This window comes from Parambassis ranga, chromosome 3, assembly GCF_900634625.1.
Source record: "Parambassis ranga chromosome 3, fParRan2.1, whole genome shotgun sequence".
Lineage (NCBI taxonomy): Eukaryota > Metazoa > Chordata > Actinopteri > Ambassidae > Parambassis > Parambassis ranga.
This window is the reverse complement of record NC_041024.1, coordinates 13199473-13224047: the sequence shown is the minus strand read 5'-3', so window position 1 is coordinate 13224047 and position 24575 is coordinate 13199473. Positions and strand designations below refer to the sequence as shown.

The window sequence follows — 24575 nt, the reverse complement described above, 5'->3', positions numbered from 1 at the left end:
GCAGACAAAATGTAACATTAACAGAACATTTCAGATAACATAATTATTACAAAAAGGTACATTCAGTTTCTTGAAAGCTGCTTTCTGCTGGAGGAGCAGCAGCAGCAGCTGTGGGTCCCCCTGAGTCTGACTGTGAATGACCCACACCGCTCTGCCACACTTTATTTCAACATTAATGCAACCGGGAGGACAAAGAGCGAGTGGGCTTATACCAGAATGTGTTCTCTGTCTTCAAATTCACATGATTGGACAGAACAGAACTTCAACATAACTATTTATGAGATGAAAACGAGCAGACTAACATTGAAAAACAGGTACATTTCATCATCTGCACTTTTTCCAAAAACATGGAAACATTTCAGGTAGCACTTATATGTGTAAAAACTATAAAGACCTTATTATCAGGACCTGACCAGCTCTGTAATGTTTTCAGACTGTAAATCAGACCTTTAAATACACAGGATGCATCAACACATTAAAGTTAAGATGAACATTTTATCCTGAAAAACCAATTACAAAAGAGAAAATCTTAATTTTGTGTAAATGATTCATGATCATCCTGTTTCTTTGCCAAACACACGAGATACTGTTATTAAAATGAGTCTGAAAACACTAAAAAAGGACGATAACATTTCACACAAAGATACAATGCTTTTAAACTGTCTTGCCAATATGCAACGGTGACTTTTACAAAAAAAATCTTTGGTTTACGTTGTTTGCTTGTTTTTAAAGGAACGTTAAACTGATTGTGTCACTTTTCATCCCAAAACTTTTCCATGATTGAATCCTGCACAGAATCCTCTGATTAAAAATACAGAAATGTGACAAAACATTGTGCACCCACTCATCTGTGGCCTCTAATGCCAGAAATACTTCAGAACTGCAATTTTTTTCCATTTGAATAATATCATTTAAAATTTTTGTTTTAGAATATATCAGAAAGAGTTTCAAATATTATCAACTCTCACGAGGAGAAAGATAAGTGGGTGCATGTTTTCACATATCTGCACTACTGCAACACTAACTACTAATCAATATAATATACTGTATTAAACTCTTTTATTCGCCTAAAATATACAGACATCAGTGTGCAGCAGTTTTCAAGGAGCAGTGTGAGGATAATTTGGATAGTGTGCATAAGATTGATTATAATTCCTTTAAACTCTAAACTCCTTTAAGCGCCCGTGAATCCTGCAGGCACCTCCTCAGAGTTTTAACCCACGCGTCTCCACATTGTCGTGGGTCAAGGCCACTAATGTGCAAGGCTATGTTTTTAGGAGCAGCAACCCAACTGATCTCTGAGTCCGACTGACCTCCATCTTTGGTCTAACGTGTTTTGATTATTTCACATTTCTCTGTAACATTCTGCCTGAGATCAGTTGAGAGCCTAAAATAAACTGAATTAGCAAACAACTCTTTGGGTTATAGCATCGCAGTCACCGCCGCACATTGGCCCGTAATACAAAACTACTTGCCAGACAAGTGCTAATCTTTATCTACTCTACAAGTAAAGCAAAAACTACAAAGTGTACTTTGAGGTACATCATCTTCTAACAAAAATATACATTTTATAGAAGTAAAACATTTCATGGTGTTCATTCAATTCTTCACTTCAATCTCTGATTAAACACTTCCATTGCTTTCAGACAATCATTCACCATGTGTTGCATCCTCACATGAAGCCTTTCCCTCAGAGAGATCGGGCTTTGGTTTTGAGGTCTGAGGGGAAGTTTTGCCACATTAAGGCCAATTATAAAGCTTTTCTATACCGATTTGCCACTGCAAGCACTTCTGGTGTGAATTCTACATTAATAATATAAAGAAATCAACAAACACAGGAGTTTGTTGTAAAAAGGACCTGAGGAGAAACTACAGAGGGCATTTCCATCTGTGGGGAGGGCAGCGCAAACATGTGAGCTAATGGCACACAATGTCAGAGATACATTCATAGCATTTTCTATTAGGCAATTACACACTACAACGGTTTAGTACTGAGAAGATACCCTGTCAGTTCACCATGTAACACTACATGACTTTTCAAATGTACTAAACCTTGTTCCCTGAGTTTAGAAAGCAACAAGACAATAAAATAAAGGAGGTAGTATAAAACAGGAGTAGCAAGGGCAGCTGCACACTGACATACAAAACAGAAACATTCTATTAAACCATTACTCAATAATGGACAAAACATATTATTAATACTGGCTCAGGACCTCAGCAACATCCAAGGGGATAAATACACTGAGTTTTACATCCTTCAGTCCGCACGATGGGTGAGTACAAGGAGGTGGCTGCAGTGCCCTTACTATCCATGAAAACAGGACAAAGCAAGAGAAATACAACAAAACGGGAGGACAATGAGAAAAATCTCATCAGGAAGTATAAAATGTAATGTAACTGAAGTAGCCCATCACATAACATAGGTATAAGTAATTATTAAATACACAGTGGTAAGTTTACCAAGAGGCAAACCGAGGTAGATAATCAGCGAAAAGGACTCTCGCTTCCCTTTCACTCCAGTGTTAAATTCTCTTAAATAATGTCAGAAATGTCACGTTCCTTGACTTTTCAGACAATCTTTTTAACATTCATGGTGGGTGAGATTTTTCCTTTCAAAAATACACACATACAAAAAAAGACATTCACAGGAAGAAGAAAGAAGCAAAAGAAATCAAACAACCCTTCCAGTCGACCACTGATCCTGTAAAGGTGTTTGTTGGTTTCCTGTTAATGGTGTTAGAACAAAACAGGAGGAAGGGTCTCTCTCTCTCTCTCTCTCTCTCTCTCTCTCTCTCTCTCTCTCTCTCTCTCTCTCTCTCTCTCTCTCTCTCTCTCTCTCTCTCTCTCTCTCTCTCTCTCTCTCTCTCTCTCTCTCGCAGAACTCACACACAGACATTCAGGAGTGCAGCTTACTTACAACAGCTGAAGTAGCTTCATTAGCTTAGATCAACTTGGCATGACTTTATGAACAGGCTGACATATGAGCGAGGTATGCAAGGTATAAGAAGATTCACAGAGCACCACCTTTAATGCTATCTAATAAACATTTTATAATTTTTTTTGTTTGGGGCAGAAACCTAAAGATCTACAAAGACCTATGTGCTTTTACTGTGCAACCAGCAGACAACAAATCATTTCTCCCAGCCAAGATGCTGTTCACTACATAACCTCTTAATTAAATGTACCTGACTTTCCTCCTAAAAATACTTAGACAAATGAAATCTTCATTTGAGTGTTTATGCATTGCTGGTTGTTAACGTCACAGAAAATCAGGCTGGTTGTTTCCAGTCTTGATGCTAAGATAAGCTAACAACCTGCTGGCTGTGGGCTCACATTTAACAGATGTAGTGCCTATTCTAGGACAAGTGGAAAGCTGGGTGCTCATTTTAAGGTTAAACAGTTTCTCGCATGATATTTTTCTGCTTCAGTATGTTGTTAGTATACTACAGCCTTCATATCTTCACTTGCTCTGACTCACACACACACACACACACTTACACAGACACACACACGGACAAACTTAGACAGAAAGTGCAGAAGGAGAACAGCTCTGGGCTTCATGGCGACAGCAGCCATCATCCACAAAATCCTTAACCTTGAGGTCAGTCTGACTCTCCTCCGACAGTTCGCTGGGTTCCTCTGGAGGCCCATTACTTTCTGAGTCCCCACTGTCCTCCACCATCAGGGACAGAGGGCGGCTGCAAGAACCGGACGACAGGTTGGTCAGCTCGGTTTCATCGTGAGAGTAGCGTCCCGAGTCGCCAGTTTCGTGGCTGCCCTCACTGTTAGAAGATCCCTCTATATCGATGGGATGCCCAAGCAGGGCCTGCAGGGTGCATGGCTGGTTTGGAGAAATAGACAGGTCCTCCTCAAAGGTCAACACTGTGCTGCATGGCTGATAGGAGGCGGTGTTGTGTCTCATGTTCTGCAACACAGAAAAATGTTTCCCATGTTAGGCTTAACGTTTGTGGCTCCATTTAAAACTTTATGAATCTAACAGGTTATTAAAAGATCCTTCCTCTCACATCTATCCAACTTTTCAAGCTGTTCAAGCCTCCAACAAACCCCATTAATCCAATAGTTGTGTTTACATTTAATGCAAATCAGATTTCCAACTTGGAAAGTCTGATGGACCTCAACAACCCATACCTCAAATAAACTATTTTATTAGTATTTATCTTAATAATTAGCGACACTATACTGTCCAATTTCTATCTGTGGGCATGTTTCTTTGGTGTGTTGGTGTCTTTGGTGTAATACTGTCAACTTAGTGTGAACAGGAATTATCCCTTCTAATCATACCTGCATGGTTTTACTGTTTTTTTTCACATTACTGCTGAACAACCATTTCCTTTTCTTCTCAGTGCTGGGCTGAACAGGGCCAAGAGAATTAATGATGAGATTTGTTCCCCCCTACAAGAAAAAGCATTGGTAATGTAACTACTCTTGAAGCATTCTCGTTATATCAATCTCAACCCTTTTTATCACTGAAAAATCACATTCAAATGTGTTTCATCCTGTGGCATCCCGCACCTTTGCATCAATGAAATGGCTTTGACTCATCATTGGGACGGTCACATCAGCATGCTCAACTGCTCCCTCCGAACCAAGATGTCCTGCAGCTGCAGCAGATGTGTTCACTCCTTGCCTGTATGATTTGACAGCTGATAATTTCCTGTTGGGAAACAAACATGACCTCATCAGAGACAGAACACTGAAGGTTACTGTTACTGTTATTGGAGGACAGGAATTAATACTGTCACTGGACTCAGACTCAGAAGTACCTGTTTTTCCCTCTGCAGACGATGATGAAAGCACAGATGATGATGCAGATGAAAGCAATGCAGACTCCCACACTGATGCCAGTCATTGACTTTTGGTCCAGGTGGTAAAAGCCATCAGGAAAGGCTGTGAGGGATGAACAGCAATGTCAGTTTGCCACTTTTTCTTAGCAAAAAGGAACTTTAACAAGCCATTAGGATATATCATGCTGTTAACTTGTTACTGACCTGTGGAGCGTGTGGAGCCATGGGAGTGGAGGAGATTGTGACCAGAGGAGCGATCAGCTTGTACCATCATCTCCACTGTGTGAGAGAATGGTCCGTCACCCATGTCATTGGATGCGGAAACTTTCACCAAATACACCAGGCCAGGCTTTAGGTTCTCCAGCAGTGCCATGGTGATGCTCCCTGTTGGCAGATTGAACAGTGAATACACTGTAGAATTTTAATACAATGACTCCTGTCCTCTGATGGTATCAGCAAGTGTCTAAAAAATTCTGCAACAGGCTCGAGGCCAACTTAAAAGCTTTGTGAAGTGATTTTTTATCCACTTCATCACATTTAAATTATATTCTGAAGTATAATTAATGTTTTAGCCAAGAACAATAACAAACAAACTAATTTGTCAAAAAGCATGTTACAGTATATTTCCCAAAAAGCTGAACTGTCAAAAACGGGACTCAGTGAATTCAGTGAAAGAAAAACTCATTTGAGATTCTACATAACAGACAAAGAGCAGGGGGTCAGAAAACCAGGGCTGTACATATTGCCCAAGTTACTACCACCACACATCTTCTTTTTACTCCCAGTTTTTCAGAACATTCAAAGTGGAATTAAATTTGCATATCATTTCAGTGTCACAGAGTGACCATCACACTAGCTCCTCTGAAAAGACAAATATATAATCTATCTCGGCAGCACAAAATATATGCATTTGTCTGTAGATGGGGTTGAAAGTAGAATCTTAGTCAATACCAATGTAAATCAAGTCTGTGTTGTCATCCCATTAAACCTCCAAACAAGTCTTTTATTAGTAAAACAAAAGCAAGCTCAACCTGCACTTGACACTTCTGAGATTACAATGAAAGACATGGATTACAGGATGAAATGAGTTAGTGATTTCCAATGAATCATCAGAGATGGGATGAAGGCTTAGTGTGTCCCCTGCACACTTCTGTACGTTATTTATCGATGAACTTCTTTTCCCCGCTCCTTCTTACCTTCTCTTTGCAGCACTTGCCACTCCCCTGCTAGCCACGCATTTTTAGAGGCATACAGGATTGTGTAATGTGTCACAGCTACATTGGGTTCATCTGGAAGCTTCCAAGACACAAGCGCTGCGTCCTCCTCAATCAGAGTTACTTTGACGCTGGAAGGCGGTCGTGAGGGGGCTGTAAAGGAGTGTATGAAAGGACAAAGTGAATAAAGTGTACAATGAACACAAGAACAAAATGCTAAGTATACATTTTGAAGAAACAGATTTTTGCTCACCTTTTGGGAAGGTGCTTTGATAGACCACAGGGCTCCATGGGCTGGATAGCTGGTCAATATGGAGACGAACAGCAAATTCATACCTGGTGTTGGGCTCCAGGTCATGCACTAGGAGGCTCTGCTCATTCCTGCAGAATAAACACATGGCAACTGCTTAAACATCATGTCACTTATTTTGCCTGGAGGAGGTCTCCTCAGTGTATATTTACTGTAGCTGCAGATTATGCAGGTCATGCTGACAGCCTCAACAATTCTTAAGTTTAAAGTTAAGCTATGAGGAAACTTACGTCTGCAGGTAGAGCACCAGAGAGGCGTTCTGGAGGCCTACTGGATTGCAGCGGATGGTGTAGTTAACCGCATGGCTGGAAGTAAAGGCTGGTCGGCCCCAGTGGAGAAACACAGCAGTGGAACTGTTGGTCTTGGCATACACATTGTGTGGAGGGGGTGGAGGGGGCACCAAGCGATCACGAACAGCTGGCAGGTACAAGGTTTTTTAAGTTATTTTTGCCTGGAACACACTAAAACAGTCTTTTCTAGTATATTGTAGGACTTACAGACACATCCAGGGGTGCTGATAGTCTGGTCTGCTTGGTATCCATCTCCAACAGCATTATAGGCCAGAAGCTTGACATGATATTTCTTCCTTGGATCTTCATTGAGAAAAATAGAAACACAATTTTTTAAACTTACATGGACATCCACAAAGATTTGCACTCAGAATCGCTCTATAATCAATCCTATAAATCAGCATTGATCATAACACTGTTGTATACCCAATGTGGAGCAGGGGTGTTATATGAAAGAGACCTGGACTGTGTGGGTGTAGGGTCAGTGAGGTGGGAACGTGAAGTGAGGCAGTGCGACAGATGCTCTGTGTTGTGGGCCCTTTGGTCAGTTTCGACAACACTAAGGGCAGCAGAACAGAAGAGCTCCCCTATCAATCACCCTGTCACCCGGAGTCTTTTGGTTGCAAATAAGAGAGCCCTTTCTCGGGCCCCAGTCAGGCCTGATGGTCAGTGGTCAGTGGTCACTTCTACTCAGGTCCTGAATCTGGGGGCTGAATCTGGAGACAAAATCCCCTGGGAAGGACACTGCTGATGGTTCACAGCAGTTCCAGGGCTCACTGACCCTGAATACCCTCTGCTAAACAATGGTCATCTGACCAAATGTCCCTTTTACTCCTAAAAGTGTAATGATCAGGTTCAAATTTTAATGTTGCAAACAATATCAATACAATTTCACATCTGTCAGCTCTTGGTAAAATACATGTAGCACGGCCCACAGCAGTTCCAAATAGTGTTTCTCAAATGCTTCCTCACAGTCTCATAAAAATGTTTTAGTTATGTTTGCATTCTTGTTTTTGTGTATGTTTTACTTGTAGGTGCCACTCTAACACAGTTTCTTGCAGACACATTATACCTGAAAACACATATAGCCATATAGCAAGAACATAAAATTGTGCAGCAACAAAATAAACTATATTGCTGCATGAGACGCTAAGGTAGTTGAAAGTAGAGGGAGACCACAGGAGATGAATCTGTCTCAATGAAAGGATAGCAAAGTTTAGAAAGGGTGGGGCTAAGCTACTTGCACCCCCATGCAGCCTGAGGAGTTTCACTAGAGCCACACCAGGGCCAGCAGGTCAGGTCGAGATAAAACTCAAAGAATCTGGGGTCATGGGTGTGGAATATGAGATGAGGCTCTTTCTCGCTCAGGAATCCTACATTGAAGTGGTCATGGAAACACAATTAAAAGTATGAGGATAAATAATAACTGTCATCTGCAATTTTAACAGCATCATGAAATGCTAGACTTTTGCTGGGCAGATAAATATTTTCCCTGTCAAGACTGAGCAAGGTAAATATCTGTATGAAAAAGCAGGATTTATCTGTATTTGTTGCTGCAAGAGATAAAACCCAGAAACCTTAAACTTTCTGTTCAATGTCCAACTTGTTATCCAGATTTTTGTGCTGTTTGTTAACCCTCTAAAGAGGAGCAGGCATGTAGTATGCACCTCTACCCAGCCCCACAATACAATGGGCCTGCCGTAATTATGCAGGAGAGAAGCTCTGAGCGGGGTGGGGGTGGGGGGGGGGCTGTGACATCTGGGCCATGACCTTTGACATGGAATCTGGGCAAGCTAAATCCTGCAAAAGGAGGGGTGCCTCTCTCTGGAGGGGGGAGGGTCACACACAGGAAGTGAATGGAAAAATAGGGAAACACCAAAAGAGTCAAAATAAAATGGCACTTAATAAGCGCCATCACAGCCCTGACAAGAGGACACTCAGCAGACAGGTTTGCTTTTCAGCCACAATGGAGAAGCCACCCGAAACTGTCAACAACAGGCTGTAACACCCAACAACAACATGAGAAACAACCAGGATGTAACCATTAAAAACACAACCGGTGTGTATCAACTTCCTTAACATACACTCTGACACAGATAAGAAATGTTCAGCTGCTGTTTTCTTTTGGTTTCTAATATTAACACTGGAGCTAGCATTATTTTTTATATAATGATAATACCATTAACATTTATTTATGTCACAGATTTGTATACACGTTAATTATTCCCAAACTGAACCTTCAATTTACAGTCATACAAATGTAAAATGCTGTTTTGTGCTTGATTAAAAGAATAAAATTCTTAACTACAAAAAATATTCAGCACTTCGGTTCAGAACCCATTTCTTGAGTGAAGACACTTTCCTCTCCTTCCCTAGGAGACATGGTATTACAGCCATAAATTATTCTGTTTGTATTAAAGGGCATTTTTGAGCCATTTGTGTTCAACCTTTTCTTTTTACAGCTACAATGCAGTTCTCGTTGGCCCCTGAAGTTTTGTTCTGTTGCGAAAGGCCCCCCAGGCCGCGGTAAGCCAGGCCTTAGCACAGGCAATAAATGTCAACTCTAGCCTGAACCCTCACACCAGCATCTATCATCCCTCCCAGCACCCTCACTCTTTTGCTCTTACTTGCACAAATCTACATACTGACACATACATAGTTTCAGCACCAAATAATATTTTAAAAAGATGCATGTGCTGATGGGGTCTTGCACAAACACAGTCAGAATAATGGTGGACAAGATGGTACCTGGCCTGCAGCTGTGAGATAAATCTACTGTTGTTGCACACAACACTGTCTGGTGCCAACAGGTATGAGAGGTATTTAAGCTTCCACTATGACTACATGTTCTCATGGGCAAGCAGAGAATACACATGCGAGGAAAGGTCAAGTCACCATGCCATTTATACCCAACTGGAGCTCTCGAACACATTCCTGTCCCTCATGGTGTGCTTTCAATCATCTGGACTGGTGTAAGTGATAATTTAACAGCAGGCCTGTTCAGAGCATGTTCTTCAAGAGCTATATGCAAAGCTGAATCAGCAGCATCTGGTGCTGCCACAACTAATAGCTCAGAGATCAATGTGTCTGAAAAAACGGATGGCTTCTGTGTACGACATCTAGCAGATCAGGAAATTTACAGTGCATGCGGATTTAATCTGTAGTGATTATCTGCTGAGGAAAATCTTCATCCATTTGTAACATCAGGTCTCAAAGACAGTTACAGTAGAGCTTCACTGTGAATATTTATCAAACTAAAAATCAGAAGGATGCTTTTAAAAGAGAAATGAATCTACTTATCTCTTTATCTCAGAATTTAGAACTCCTCTGTCAGTGAAGGATTTATCCGTTTCTGCTAATATAGATTATATATGTAACATACAGTACATAATATTTTTATCAAATAAAAAGAGAAGAGATTGTATTATTGGGAAAAGCAGATTATTCCCACACAACAATGCCAGGTGTGTTCCCACACAGTTCAGATGCTTCAATTCGCACCTCTCCCCCCATACACGGTGCTGCAGCTAATTTATGAGATGGAAGCCTCAGTAGTGAAAGATAGTCAGCTCACAAGACATGCTCATTGTTTCACCTACAGCTCAGTTGGTCAGGGACTGTTTCCTTGAAGTCCTGGCTAATAAACTATCTTTGTGGCTCTTAAAGCCAAACACAATAAGAGTCTTTGATGTCAGTGCTCCTCCAGCAACACTGCTCTAAGCAGTCATAAAACACATGATAAATCTGCCTCCACAAAACAGCTTTCCTCTCTCCCTAAAACCCAACCCTGTAAAGCTCCTTTAATGGGGAGGAACAATAAGAACAGTGTTTATTCAGCTGAATATTTTTGATGTTTATGCTGATTTACTTATTTACTACAGTGGGATCACATTTAAAGAATATAGATTACACAGACTTTAGCACATTGGAGGCAAATTAGAATACAATTAATAAGATACTCTATACAACCATAAATAATAGAATATACTTCTTTCACTAGCAATAATAGCAGTAGTATTTAGTAAATATCTAACTAAATGCCTGCAGCAGTTAAGTTAACACCTATGGTAATTTAAAGTGCCTGTGTCCTCTTTTTTTTCCTTTCTGATCTCATTCAAGCACAGAGCTTCCTGATTTACAAGTCAGCTGGTGACCACCTGGTTGACCCCCCTCATGCCACAGATGGTCAGTTGGTCACTGCTCTGGCCTAAGACCCCTGTCCTCTCTCAAACAAAAAAGGAAGAATGAATTTGACCTAAAGGCCAGAAAAAGCCTCAAACACTATCCAGCAGTCACAGAAAAGCCACACTGAAGATCTGCATAGAGGTTGAGGGGTCATGGAAGTGGGTTGTGATGTTCTCTTCCACGTCTAATGAAGCTTTGCTTCATCCATGACATAGCTTAAGCCAATTAATTACTCATAAGCTTGGTTGTCAATAAATGCTAAAGCTTTTTTTCAACCATGATCTATTTTCATACCTACCCCTACACACAAAATATATCTATACATATAACACCTGATCTATAAGAATGCAAAATAGTAACAGTAAAAATCAGTTCATCAGACTTTAGCAAAAATTCAATGTTGTGCATTCATATAATATGAAAGCAAGTTTGCTGCAAAATGCCTCAAAGGTCATCACAAACAGTAACTTGCAGTGCAAATAAGAAACTTCCACCATGTATTGGTGTCCTAAAGAAAACCATGACAAGGTGGCAAAGCTGAAGCATAACTCACCAAGGCCTCCAATGGTGTGTGTGTAGTCAGAGGCACGCAGCTGAACAGGGGCACTCTCAGACTGGCTCTCCTCATGGTAGAAGAGCTTGAAACCTTGAACACTGGCTGAGTTTCTGGGTGCCAACTGCCAGCGTGCTAAAATAGTAGTGCAGTTTAAAGGCTCCAAATGCAGCTCGGGAGCCAAAGGAACTGCCAAAAGGAAAAGAGAGAAACAATATATTTCAACAATGATGGTTTGCAATCTCTTGCTTTCATAAGTTACTTAAGACTTCAAATACACTGATTTGTGCACTATATAACTGAGGTTTTGGAAAGCAGCGACTTGTTCTTAGAAAGCTGGTATCATAAACTTTTTACAGTGTTTATGTGATGACCAAAGAAAGTTCGTGAGAAGGTTTTCTTTGGAAAGTGAAACTACCATATGATACCTCCCCAGCTGTTTCACACTCACTACTGACTAGACAAAACCACCCTGACAGGAAAGGGAGCCATTTCACACATTTTCATTTAAGGAATGAGGTGAATGAAGTTGGTCAATACAAGACCCCTGTCTGAGTTCAAACTGGAGACTGATCTCTAGGCAATAGAGATGGACAGAAAAATGAATCTTTCCCTCCCCCACCTCAAAGCTTTAAATGTAGCCCTAAACAGCCATATACTCTTTCCCACCCAGAGGCCTGAGTCGCTCTCTTTATGACCCATGACTGAAGCCCTTCCAGTGTTACTGACAGTGCAGGGCAAAGGTCAGAGAGTAACAAACGCAATGCCTTAATAAGATTATCAGAGCAAGCTCTTCTCTATCTCTAGCTCAGTCACATTTTTACACCAAACTGCAAAGACAATTCTGTGCCAAGACATTTGAAATTCTAGTCACATTTTACATCATCTTTGTGCTTACATGCTGCCATTTCAGAATTTATCAGGACAGTGCTTCAAAATGTTTTACCTCGAGCACTGGATGCCTTTGGGGTGCGGTGAGATGCCCAAGCAGACTGCTCTCCCCACCCTACACTGGTGGCAGCAGCAATTCGCAGAAGGTAGATAGTGTCAGGCTGCAGGTTTTCTAGATGGTGCTGGGTCTTTTCTCCTGGCAGTTCTATCTGGGAGACTGTACTCTCAGAGCTGGTGCGATAGGACAAACGGTAGCCAGAGACTCTGCCACGACTGAGTTTGTCTGGAAGAGGCTGCCAAGACACCGTCATGTCGGTGGGGCTGTGGCTGGTGAGGCTGAGCTCTGGGGCACGGAGGGGTACTATGGACAACAAGACATGCACATCACTCGCTCAGATATAATCATTGTGATTTTATATTGACTCTGCAAATGAATGTATCATGAATGATTTTCTCTGGGTGCAGGCCTCACCATCTTCAAGGGTGTACTGGAACACATTGTCCGACATACGACTGGCTCCCATGGGCATGTAGGCCACCACATAGAAGGTGTAGTTGCGAGCAGGCTCCAGATCATCAATAATGTAACGCGTTGTGTCATTTCCAATTACTACTTGATACTCCTCATTGTTTAATCCTGAAGAAATCATAAGATGGCAGTTGAAATAATCTACTTTTCTTACATCATTCCTGCATGAGATGGTTCTATTAAAAAGCAATTTGTCCTATCTTCTGACGTTTCACACGTTTAGATGAAATAAACAGTTTCAATGCAGAATGCAGGTTTCCTAATTCATTTAAGCATATCATAATCCTATCTAATGAAAGGTTTGTGTTTACATTCTAGCTATATACTATATATTGTAAAAAAAAAGCGTCATGTGAGCATGATTCATACTTGAATATACATCTCTGTCCTTTCTCATCCCATTAAAATCCCATTAACCTTTACATTCACATGAAGCAAAACCAGGAAAGACCATCTTTTAGAGCACATCAAATACATTTTGGGGTTTTTTAAAAGTGTTTTCATTCTTAATCTTTATTAAAGTATTTTTTAGCTAAAGTCTTAATTTGTTCCCCCTTTAATGAGAAAACTCCAGCAAAGTCACAGACAATATGTGTTAGTACCCAGAGGGAAAAATTGCCCGATATCTGACTTGGTACACAAGGTACTTCAGAGTAAACAAAAAAGCATTCTCCATACTCTGAATAACTCAGTGAGCCTCTCTGTAAAAGTAACAAAGCTTGCCTTCCTGTCCAATTCACACCCCCTTTTGCCTCACAGAATGCACACTTTTGGACACTCCATCACACAGACTAATTAGTTGCTTCTTTCAGTAGAGCCTTAATTTAGTACGAAGCCTCTCTGTCAACAACCTCAGGTGCAGAGCACACTGTCTTATTCTCTGCCAATGTCAATGAACAGCTATTCTCCCTAGCTGGTTCTGAAGACATTGTGTTACAAAATCTATATCAAGTGCATAATCCTATACAGATGCCAATTACTCAAGACAAGTTGATCTCCTTATCCCACACAAAATCCAGCAGGTGCTCCTTTTTTCCCAAGCTGAATTCTGTATGTTTCACCTCCGCAGTGGAAGTCAGTGGCATTATAATTAGGTGCTGCGCTTGAATGCACAGGCTACACACTTCCTTGAAATGTTTCATTGTCTGAATGTGACTCTTGTCAACAGCAAGAGTTCCCAGGAAAGCTGAAAGGCCTTAAGGCTTTTCTGCTGCCACAGTACCACCCTTGTGCTTTTTGTATATAGTACTGTCTGCATCCTGCACTTTATCAACAAAGGAAAGGACCCTGTATCCCAAAACCCCTACTGACATGTTGATTTCTTCAGTTAGTTAACAAAAGTTAATTCAGCTTAAGGTACTACCTTCTTTTTCCATCCAACAGCACAGAAATGTAATTTAGTGCAGTTTCAATTGTTCTGACTTATTACACTTTTTCCTGTGAGACTAAATATCTTCTTACTTTGTTTACACACTCACCTTCAGCTTTCATGTAGTGCACAGAGTAAGCAATAACTTTATCCGAGTTATACAAAGGTCTCTCCCAAGCTAGAAGGATGGCAGAGCTCGAAACAGTGTCAGCTCGGATATTCCTGGGTGCACTTGGTCGGTCCTCTGACATCACCACGATCAGCCTTGCCACTGAAAGGACCGATCCATGCTCATTCTCCGCCTGGCACTGATAGATGGCATCATCCTCAGGAATGATCTGGTTGATGACCAATTTGCTGGAGGACACACACGCACAGATATGGCATATGCACCCAGGTGGCTCCATCATTTTTCAGGGTGTAGTCATTCTACAGTAAAATTACCTTAGCAAGCAGTGACAGTTAAATAAGGAGCAGGAGCAAATTATAGGGAAACCAACTAAAATCCCATTTGCACATCTTAAATTATTCAGTTTCCCTTCCAGTGTAGGAACAGTTGTGAATTATTTATTTAAATTGTGTTAAATGACTGTAAATTTTTTGTGATTTTTCAGAGAAATTTATAAGATTAATCTTCAAATGAACTATGCAGAAACATACCTGTTGTACATTTTGATCCGACCATTTGAATGAACTTTCTCTCCATTCTTGAGCCAAGTGATCTGAGGTGTTGGAACTCCATCGGCTTGGCACACAAAGCGAGCAGTGCCAGCACGTGGACGGGTCAGGCTCTCTGGCCACTCCACCAAGGATGGCGGGGCTTTAGGAGGAAAACAGCACAATTTGAGTCCTAATTAATGTAAAAACAAACATAAATACAAATGACTAAATCCTATATTTAGCCTTACCTAGCACAGTGACATTAGCTGAAGCAACAGTGTAGTTTCGTGTGCCAGGAGTGGTGGCTCTGCACATATAGACTCCTCCATGCTGGGGCTTAATGTCCGTGATAATGAGGTTGCCATTTCCCAACACTCTGGTGTTGTAAACATCAATAGACTTGCTGTCTGCTCGGCTCCAGGAGATGATGGGTCGGGGATTGCCTGTGGCCATGCACTCCAGAATGGCACTTTGGTGCAGTGACACCGAAATGTTCTGTGGCCCGGCAATGATGCGTGGTCTCTGGGGAAGTTGGGGGCTGGGAGCTGTAGAGTAAACTGCAGAGCTTTAGTGCAGGTGGCATGTTGTGTGTAAAGTAAAACCACTATGTCTGTGCTGTCACTTTAGTGGATACATATGGCCTTTACAAAAAAACTACTGACCGGTTTCCAACTGCTTATGGTGGACATTTCACTAATACACAGTGTGTTGTCACACAACACACTGTGAAAACACAGCATTTGAACACACCTGGGGTGACAGTAAGGGTGGCCTCCGTGCTCCTGCGGCGGCTGGAAATGTTGGTGGCTATGCAACGGTAGCTCCCAGCATCTGAACGCTGCACCCCATGGATCTGAAGAATACCACTGGGCAGGACTGTGATTCTGACAGACACACACACACACACAACACAGCTTTAGCCACTCAGAATCCAGAGCAGTATCAAATATGTCACAGATTATCTGCTTCAAAAAGATAGAATGTAACAGAATACCATCACATTAAACTGAAAACAACTCAGTACATACCTTTCAGTGGTGAGGGGTAATGTGACCCGATTGAACTCCCAAGTGATGATGGGAGGAGGGTGAGCACTGATTTTACAGGAAAACCTGGCGACTGACCCTTCAGTCACCACTATAGGTGTTGGCTGGATTGTAAAAGAGGAGATACCTGCAGCAAAAACAGAAAGAGACAAATAATAAACTTTACAAATGCAGACTAATCCTTTAACAGGGTTTCCTTCACCGTTATAGGGTGTCAGAATGAGGTGTATTTGTCGAGGTATGTCTTTTTTGTTAAGACCAGTGTTGAATTTCACTGTCTAAAACTTTGCATTGACATCACACTAATGAAAGAGGTGACAGGGCATGTCCCAATGTCAGCAATGGGAAGAAAGTCTCAAATGAGCAAAGGAAATTTTTTTTATCTGCATTGATATGTTCATCATAAAATTGCCAGAAAGCAGTTAAAATAATAATAAATGTAGACATTTTCTTTCTTTCTTTTTTCCCTTTTTTAAAACACAGCAATGTTCTTTTGGTGTCCATCCATCTCTGTCAGATTTGGTGGATGTCAGAGAACAGAGATGCTTGTTACCTAAAGCTGTGGACATGCTGAGTGCTACAGGAGGGTGATGATTGGAGTGAAACAGCTACATCCTATGTGGATAGGGTTTCCTTCAAAATGAGCTGTTGTCAGTTACCAGCTGAGCAACCAGCAAATGTGGCCCTAAATAACCTACAATGAAGCTTTTTACATAACAGCATACTTGTTTGTATTTTATATCTCGTTTTAGTCATGTTTGTTGATTATTGTCCTTTTTAAAAGTATCCATAAAAGTCCTAAAAGACGTTAAGGTCACCCACCACTGTATCACCCCCCTCTTTTTAAAAAGCTGCAGGAGCCTGAGGTCAGTCATTTGTTCAAAGAAATCAATTGCCGGCTGTTCATGTTAGAGATAAACTACACCTCACAGCAAACTAACATTTAACTGTAAAAACATATATCAATTCATCAATAGCACACAAACGGAGCAATCTGTATACTGTTAATGACCAGTATTTAAAAGTATCAAACTCCATTAATTCTTATTTGTGTGGGTTGGGTTTCAAGATGCCAAAAGTGCTTGTTCTTAAGATTAAACTATCAGCTCTTAAGTAAGGGATAAACAAACAGTGCTCTTTAACCTCTATCCACACCAAGCGCTGCTTCAGCTGAGACATCAGCACTCTGTGCGGAAGAAATACAAAGGATCAGGAAGCAGGACATCAAGTTAAAACCACTTATGTCAGGTATTCAGTGGGCAAAAAACATCCAAATTGGTTTTTAAATAATTCAGAGATGTTGCATCATGGAAGCCACGGCAACAAATTCACATAGATAAACAATTTTCTAAGTGTGCAACAGACAAAAAAAAGATATAACTGTTTAAAAAATAAAATAAGGAGATCCTTGTACAGAGTTTGCCAAGTAACATCCTTTTCTTCTAATCCTTTTTTGTAGCACCATGCTGGCAACCTCTGCTTTCGAGAAACACAAAATCCCTACACTGCAATAAACACACTGTAGTGAGTATGAAGAGAATGATGAATGGCTGTGTGTGAACAGTGTTGCCAGGTGTTGTGGTGCTAAGCAGCAGGGAAGCGCAAACCAAAGGAAAAAAAACACTTAGTGAATTATGACTTTTAGACATTTGACAGCCTCTTGCGTCCAATCTTAGCTAATATTTGTGGAGGAGATTCCACATGTTTATCTTTATTGATTAGTTATAACAGATCAACTATTTGTGGCTGATACAACAGCAAACAATGGACCTGACCAGATTCTGAACGAAAAATAGTAAATGTATGGATAATGTTTATTAAACTGTGGTTTTCCAGATATTCTATTCTTTCTGGGCAAAAGGCAAACTTTTGTTTGGCTCAAATCTCTTTGCCATGGACACATATAATCAAATTAGTCTTGAACTGTTACCCCTTCACTCCACTGCAGTTGTTTGATGTGAAGACAGAACAGGGATAGCCTCAAAGCCCTTTCCCACACAAACACACTCAACCCGCACCAGCACTGGCAAAAAACTATTAGTGTGCTTTAATGTGATATGACTGCAGGGTATTAAAGATGAGCTGCACTGATCCTTCGCCTCTCGCTTTCCACTCAGTCAAGTGATGTTGAATTGACAAATAGCAGGATAATCATTGATTATTGATATACAACTAAGACAGGGTAGAAAATCTATAGCTGCTGTGGTTTGTTGTGCACTGTCCAAAGCCCTCCAGGCTGAAAATAAGAAGCTGTTCCTCAGTGGAATCTAATGTGTGGATAAAATTATTAAGGCAAACAAAACTTGGTATTTGTGGTTTACTTAGTATGTTCATTTACACTATTTATCTCTGTTTACTAAAGGAAGTTGACAAAATATTTACAGAGAGAGCGCTTTTACTAGACCAAGATAAGTAAACAAACTTTTGGTGTAACATTTTGGCCTCACTCAAACGCAAAATAAATACCTCAGCCTATTCCCTAAAACCTAGTAGAAACAGCTCTGACCATCTGCCCTTTCCAGCAATCTCACCTCTCACCTCTGACCTCCACAAATCCTGGCAAGCACCAAAGTCAAGCAGAGGTTTGTGTGTCCACCCCACACCAATTGTTCTCCTCCATGCAGCAACTTAAACCTTTAAATCCCTTTCTCTAATGGGTATGAGGCTTTAAAATTGTGTTTTGTAATAATATCCTTTTCTATTTTTTTGCTTATATACACACACAAGTTGCCTCCTTTACTCCCAATATAAACTTTTGTATACATAAATGTGCAGCTTACAGTCCAAAATGAACCACAGAAGCAAAGCTAAATTTGCTGCACTTCACTTCAGCCTGAGCAGATGGGCCTTCTAATGCCAGCAGCTCAACATACTGAAGGTCAGTGTACAGGTCAGGCCCAAACAAAGGTTCCCCTACAAATACCAGGAATTAGTTCAGCCCTCTCTCCTCCAGTTACTGTGGTCACTTTCCCAGTTAGAACACAAGAAATGATGCATCACAGACTTACACACAACTGCCCACCCAGACGGTCTATTGACAACCAGAAAAAAACACATCTCCATTTACAAATACTGTACTGACAGTTAAAGCATAGTGACAGATTTCTAAAAATGTTTAACAAGGACCCTGGAAACAGCCACATCCATAGTTATTCTCTTAATTCCTAAAGGCCAGAAATAAGAGTGTGGTTACCTCAACCTGGTGTCAGATGACAAGCAGTTTGTGCTCAGTGGCTCTGAATTCCAGTGATGCCACCTCCCCAACCATCCCTAACCCAACCCACCCCCCAGGGTCCAATCTTTTAGGGGAGACATTAAAATTGATCATCCTCTGCATATCCTGCAGGCTGCATGCTGAATCAATGACCATAAAGAAGCCCATGAATCCTGGGACCTGAACTGAATCATTTAGAGAACGCTAAAAACTTTTACATATGTCTGATTTCTGTCAGGCACACTGTGCTGCATGGCTATGCCCAAATTAGTAAAGAGCACATTTGCTCACTGGGTACATCCTACTGAAAAACACCACAGTCTAATTGAGCAATGAACCCTTTATAATGTACATTGACCCCACTGAACATTAAAAAAAGATATGGGATAAAATGTGGCCTGATAAGCAAAAGGACAAGAAGAATGCAGGGTTGAAAAAGCCCACAAATCAATCACTAGCTGGTTGGCAGATGTGCTGCTTCACACAAACAGGCAGCAGGACAGCCAAGTGACCACTGGCCTGGCTAAACAAAGAACTATTCCCATGAGCTGTGTGACCTCTCGAAACACTGAACAGGCAGTGGGGGAGCAGTGCTGGTCAGAGCATTCATCCCCCTCCTCCAATTCCTTATCTCTGCTCCAAAGTTTTCCAATCACTCAGAGCTACCCTCCACTCACAGACAGTGGCTGCATTGTTTCCAATCTCCATATCAGAGCTGAGTTAAAAAGTCAATCTGTGAAAAGCTACATTCTGTTTTAACAACAGTTTTAACATTTATCATGGCATACTGGCCTTAGGTGGGAGCTGAACAACATTATTTTTATAGAATATATATGAGAGAGGAAGTTATCCATGGAAACAAACGTAAACCCAAAGATGACTGTCAAAGCAACTAGATAAGCATGCAGCATTATTGTAAGATTTAAGCTATACTCTCTGTCTCACTGCCCACCATCTATTGAACAGTTTAAAGAAACCTTTGACCTCTGGGCCTGCCGTGCGGGGGAACCATGGTAACCTTTCGTATCCAGCAGAGGAGAAAAACAAGGGTCCAGGCTTTTGAGTTGTCTCACTTAAGGGCATTTCTTTCATTCGGATCACAGTTCACACTGTGCAACGTTTGCTTTTGCTTTATAGGGTTCCTAATTGTGCCAAGCCAATGCAGGTCCACCGCATTCCTTAGCAACTTAAAATAATGCAGTGATCCTGACCTGTCTGCGGACACACCGGTATGGTTGAATAAACTTATGTTGACTGCAGCAGTCCCTCTAAACACCTCTTTTGAAGTTCATACTGCAACAAATTAGAGTGAATGATACCCTATATTAGATCTTGTGTGAATAGTAAGGTTTTAACACCTACAATTGTGAGGATGACAGTTTTCCTGAGGAGCACTAATGACACACAACAGTACTATTTATACTACTCAAATATACCAAACACTTCACTCATATAGGTGCAGTATTTGGTCCTATAGGATGAGAATGCTAAATGCAATAATTAATATGCTGAAATCAGTAAGCAGCTTAATACTGGTTGTACCTCCAGAAAAAGCAAACAATACTAATTTTCTAGGTAGTCTGTGACCACTACTGCAAAGGATAGGGTAACCCCAAAGAAAAAAATGGCACACTAAGGTCTTAGTTGTGTTTCTAAAGCCACATTATCATGATGAGCATTTTCTCACTCCTAGTTACTTTTAGGCAGCTTTTAAGGGACTCAGGTAAGTTTACATCATGGTGGCCACAAATGAGCTATACCTCAAAAACTGATGATAAACTGCAAATGTCCTCTTAATGCCCTTGTGGGTCTTTGGTCACATGGAGCAAGAGGCCAAAAAACACGGTGCCTGTTCAGGAGGCAATCTCTTCACTAAAATTCCCATCAATCTGAGATCTATTGACAAAAGTCACACAACGAAGCCCAGGTGTCACATTCCTTTTCATCAAGGCCGGATCACTTCTCACCTGTGTGCTTTAATAAGTATTTAATGTTACCTTGCATCAACACTATATTCCTCCAAACAATAACAAGCAGGTCCAGCACATAAACAAAGGGTTAACACACTCACAAATTGTACCTCAGACCTCAGGACACACTTGGATAAAAATGTTCACTGTAAACATACTCTCTGACCAGTGCCCCATGCAGTGGGCAGGTCATGCTATGCAACAAGTAATCTGACTTTTCAATCAGACAATATTTCACTTTTAGAATTAATGTAATTATCCTTGTGGTAACCAGGCCCTGCTGTCCTGTCCACTGATTTCAGGACAAACAATTCCCCTTTAAAGTATCTCCTTTCCTTTGTGAGCAAGGGGGAGGGGGGCACCAGGGACAAAAAATGGTCAGAGTGAAAGGCTTTTCACTCCTTCAGTAGAGTAGTGAGGCAGAAAACAATTGTGCACAAAGCCTTCGATCCTTACTGACCTGGTAAGGCCTGCAATAAAGTTTGGTCATTTAGACACTCAGAGCAAAGCCACAGTACTGGGAAACAGCAATTCACATTAGTGTGTGTGTGTGTGTGTGTGTGTGTGTGCACGCCACTTCCAACAACCCCCAATGCTACCTCTCTGTCCTTCAACTGAGCATTTCTCAGGTATGTGAAAATTTTATGAGCTTCCAGATAGACCTTCCAGCACGTATAAGTGCCATTTTAAAACAAACTAGTAAACCATACTGGGAGCCTTTATCACCTCTTAACGTTACACTATAAAGCAAGTATACTACTCAATGAATTAATAAAACTACATACACACAGGTTTAGATGCCTGGAAAGGTGTGAAGCTTCAGATTTGTTACAGTACACTAAATCAAAAAAAAGCTAACAAATTTATATTTCATATCAATTTCCAACTTCTAGTCTCTTGTTCAGCATGTTGCACTTTAGTAAAGACAGGAATGCATTGCTGACAGAGTAAAATGGTCAACATACATTCTACAAAAGTGGCACAGCAATATACATGGCCTGGGGGTGGGAGGAGGGGACATAAGGTCCCGAAAGACCAGCTCTACCTCCCCCTAAAATACGAGGCCAACTTGCACAGCACTGGTGGAGAAAGCATTCCAAAAGAACAATTCCTAAAGCGATCAGGGTGCAATAACATGAAAGCCCAGGCCAGTGAATAGGGGTCATCTGCACTTTAGCATGGGAGAGCCAGTATCCTGGACAGATCCTAACCTTTCAAATCTCCTGCTCCTTCATTAACACACCAATGGGTATTTTCCCCTTCCAACCAGCATCTTTTTAAGCTTTAACTTTGAAGACTTTGTCCCTCTTTCTGATATCACTAAAGCTGCTGTCAATGCAAGACTGAGCAGCAAATAACCCAAATAAATATGTGAACAGCACAAATATCTAGTGCAAAAACATTTGGTTCTTTTCAAACATGAGTAGAGTTGTCTCCTCTCTGTCACATTTCTAAATCCAGCATGATACTCACTTGCGATTGTAAGACGGGCTTTCTGGCTCAGGATTGCTCCATACTTGTTCTGCGCAAGGCACTGATAGAACCCTTCATCTGATTTGTCTCCTCTTCTGCTCTCCACCTCAGATATATAAAGGGAGCCATTGGAGAGCAGGTACATTCGCTCATTCTCCACCACTTTTACTCCATTCTTGAGCCACCGGACGTCCACTGGTGCCTCTCCACGTGCCTGACAGTCCAAAATAACAGCTTCTTTCCGCATGACAGTGACATCGCGGGGCTCCTTTACAAAGAATAACTCACTAAAGCATAAAACACCTAAGGAATCGGAGACAAGAAAGGAAAAAAGGTCAGGAAAGCAAAGGAGAAGTGGAGGTGGTCATCAACAAGGGTCCTTCTGCCAAGGCAGAGGAGTGAAGCACTGTCAGGAGTCCAACAATGTGAAGTTTAAATGAAATGATTTTATTTATTATAGGCCGTGGCACAATGTCCTGTCTAGGTGGATGTTATAACACTAAGGTGTACGTATCACATTTAAGAAGCTTTGTACCCTGCCAGGAGATAATGGCACTGTGATGGTGGAGGTGGAACAAGCTTAATACTTAAGAGTTTAAAACATGTAACTACAGAGTTCCACTTTATAACTACAGTCTGTGATCAATACAACCATGTTCTCCAAAATCACGTTAAAGCCTGTCTGTAGAGTATTTGTTATGTTAGATATTGATTTTGTTTTGTTGGCAGTGCTGATCTCTCGTGTTAGCTCTGACCCTGATTACATTGATAGTTTTTTTTTTACAGCAAACACTGACAGTATATTCTCCTAACTAATCACTCAAAGTGTTTCTGACTTATATGTAACTTTTGACATCACTGATCGTGTCTACATTTAGCTAGTAGTGATTTAGCCTGAGTCACAGTCTCCCAGTCTAAAAGATGGACATTTCAAAGGTAAGTATCTGACAGCTCAATTAGCTAAAACTGAACCATTTACCGTCAGTATCCCATTCAGTCATGGGAAACATCACGTTTACTGTTGTTTCAATAAATAATGTTAATAATCAATTTTAATAAAACAGTGCAGCTAGCTAAAAACTGTTGCTCCGTGTTTCGGAGTTAAGCTAACAGTTTAACCGTTAATTAACGGAGGAGCTTTAAACGATGATCCGGTCCCGTTAAAGTCCACCGTCAATCACAGCGTGTGTTTCCCGTCAGTCACAAACGATGTTTAACTCACAAACAAAACTTCAACTTGAACGCTTCTTACCTGAGATTGGAAGAAGAACACAAAAGAACAGCAGCAAACGCTGATATAATTTCCTTTTGACGGGCGCCATTTACATAAGTTGTCCGAACATGCTAGCTACTCTCTCATGCTGCTTCCTCCACATGAGCCGCACTGCTTCTGAGGAGGAAGGCTGCTGTGCAGCCTGCAGGAGAGCCGCTTCCCTCCTCTGGGACGGACCGAGTCAATTAATCACAGCTTCAGGACAGCATGGAGCCCGGGGTGCAGCGCCACCTAGCGGCAAGACCCAGACTCCATCAACACATTATCCTATATTTATTCACAGCATCTATAGTTTACCTCACAGGCAGATGTACTCATTAAACCCAGTAAGCACCTGTATTAAAGCACCATTAAAATACACAGGTGTCAGCAGTAAAGTCTATTTTACTCATTCTGGAGGAGCACGTGTACGGTAAATACCCACCAGAAAGAGGAATGGGCTCCCACTGACTTCATCTTCATTAATGGTTATATTTTTAAATAAGAATTTAATTAGGAACGTTCACCAATTTCAGATAAGACAGGTAATCATGTATCATACACCATAAGGCCCACTTATGATATAAATATGTAACAATCACTGCCATTAAAAATGCATTCAGGACTCTTAGGGTTCAGGCAGACGTTTACTTTGTCATTTTCTTTGAAATGTTGCTTAGGACAGATACTTACAGGATGCACTGCTCTGAAGGAAAATGGATAAGTGTATTGGAGGCACATGATAACTTATCAGTGTAATCATGCTGAGGGTTACTCAGCCACTAAATGAGGAGCTACCGCCTGTCCTGGTGTC

General features: G+C 41.1%; 1 protein-coding gene across 1 annotated transcript; it reads right to left on the bottom strand.

Annotated features, from left to right (window-relative positions):
- prtga (protogenin homolog a (Gallus gallus)) lies at window positions 1–23890 on the bottom strand. Its single transcript, XM_028401822.1, has 19 exons — window positions 23762–23890; window positions 22510–22812; window positions 15835–15979; window positions 15557–15690; window positions 15055–15351; window positions 14807–14966; window positions 14256–14503; window positions 12721–12885; window positions 12304–12609; window positions 11358–11546; window positions 6827–6922; window positions 6560–6746; window positions 6273–6400; window positions 6002–6172; window positions 5010–5189; window positions 4785–4908; window positions 4534–4675; window positions 4303–4413; window positions 1–3925 (listed from the first exon to the last, which is right to left on the bottom strand). Exons 1-19 carry the CDS (start codon window positions 23829–23831, stop codon window positions 3521–3523), a joined length of 3561 nt encoding a protein of 1186 aa, XP_028257623.1. The 5' UTR covers window positions 23832–23890; the 3' UTR covers window positions 1–3520.
- Between the last annotated feature and the right edge of the window lie 685 nt (window positions 23891–24575).

Excerpts from the sequence above, each read along its gene's own strand:
- prtga (XM_028401822.1), bottom strand. The coding sequence starts at position 23,831 with ATGGCGCCCGTCAAAAGGAAATTATATCAGCGTTTGCTGCTGTTCTTT. Across the intron at positions 6,747-6,826 it reads CAGCACCCCTGGATGTGTCT|CTGTTCGTGATCGCTTGGTG; the intron begins GTAAGTCCTACA and ends TGTACCTGCCAG. Across the intron at positions 4,414-4,533 it reads GCCATTTCATTGATGCAAAG|GGGGGAACAAATCTCATCAT; the intron begins GTGCGGGATGCC and ends TTTTTCTTGTAG.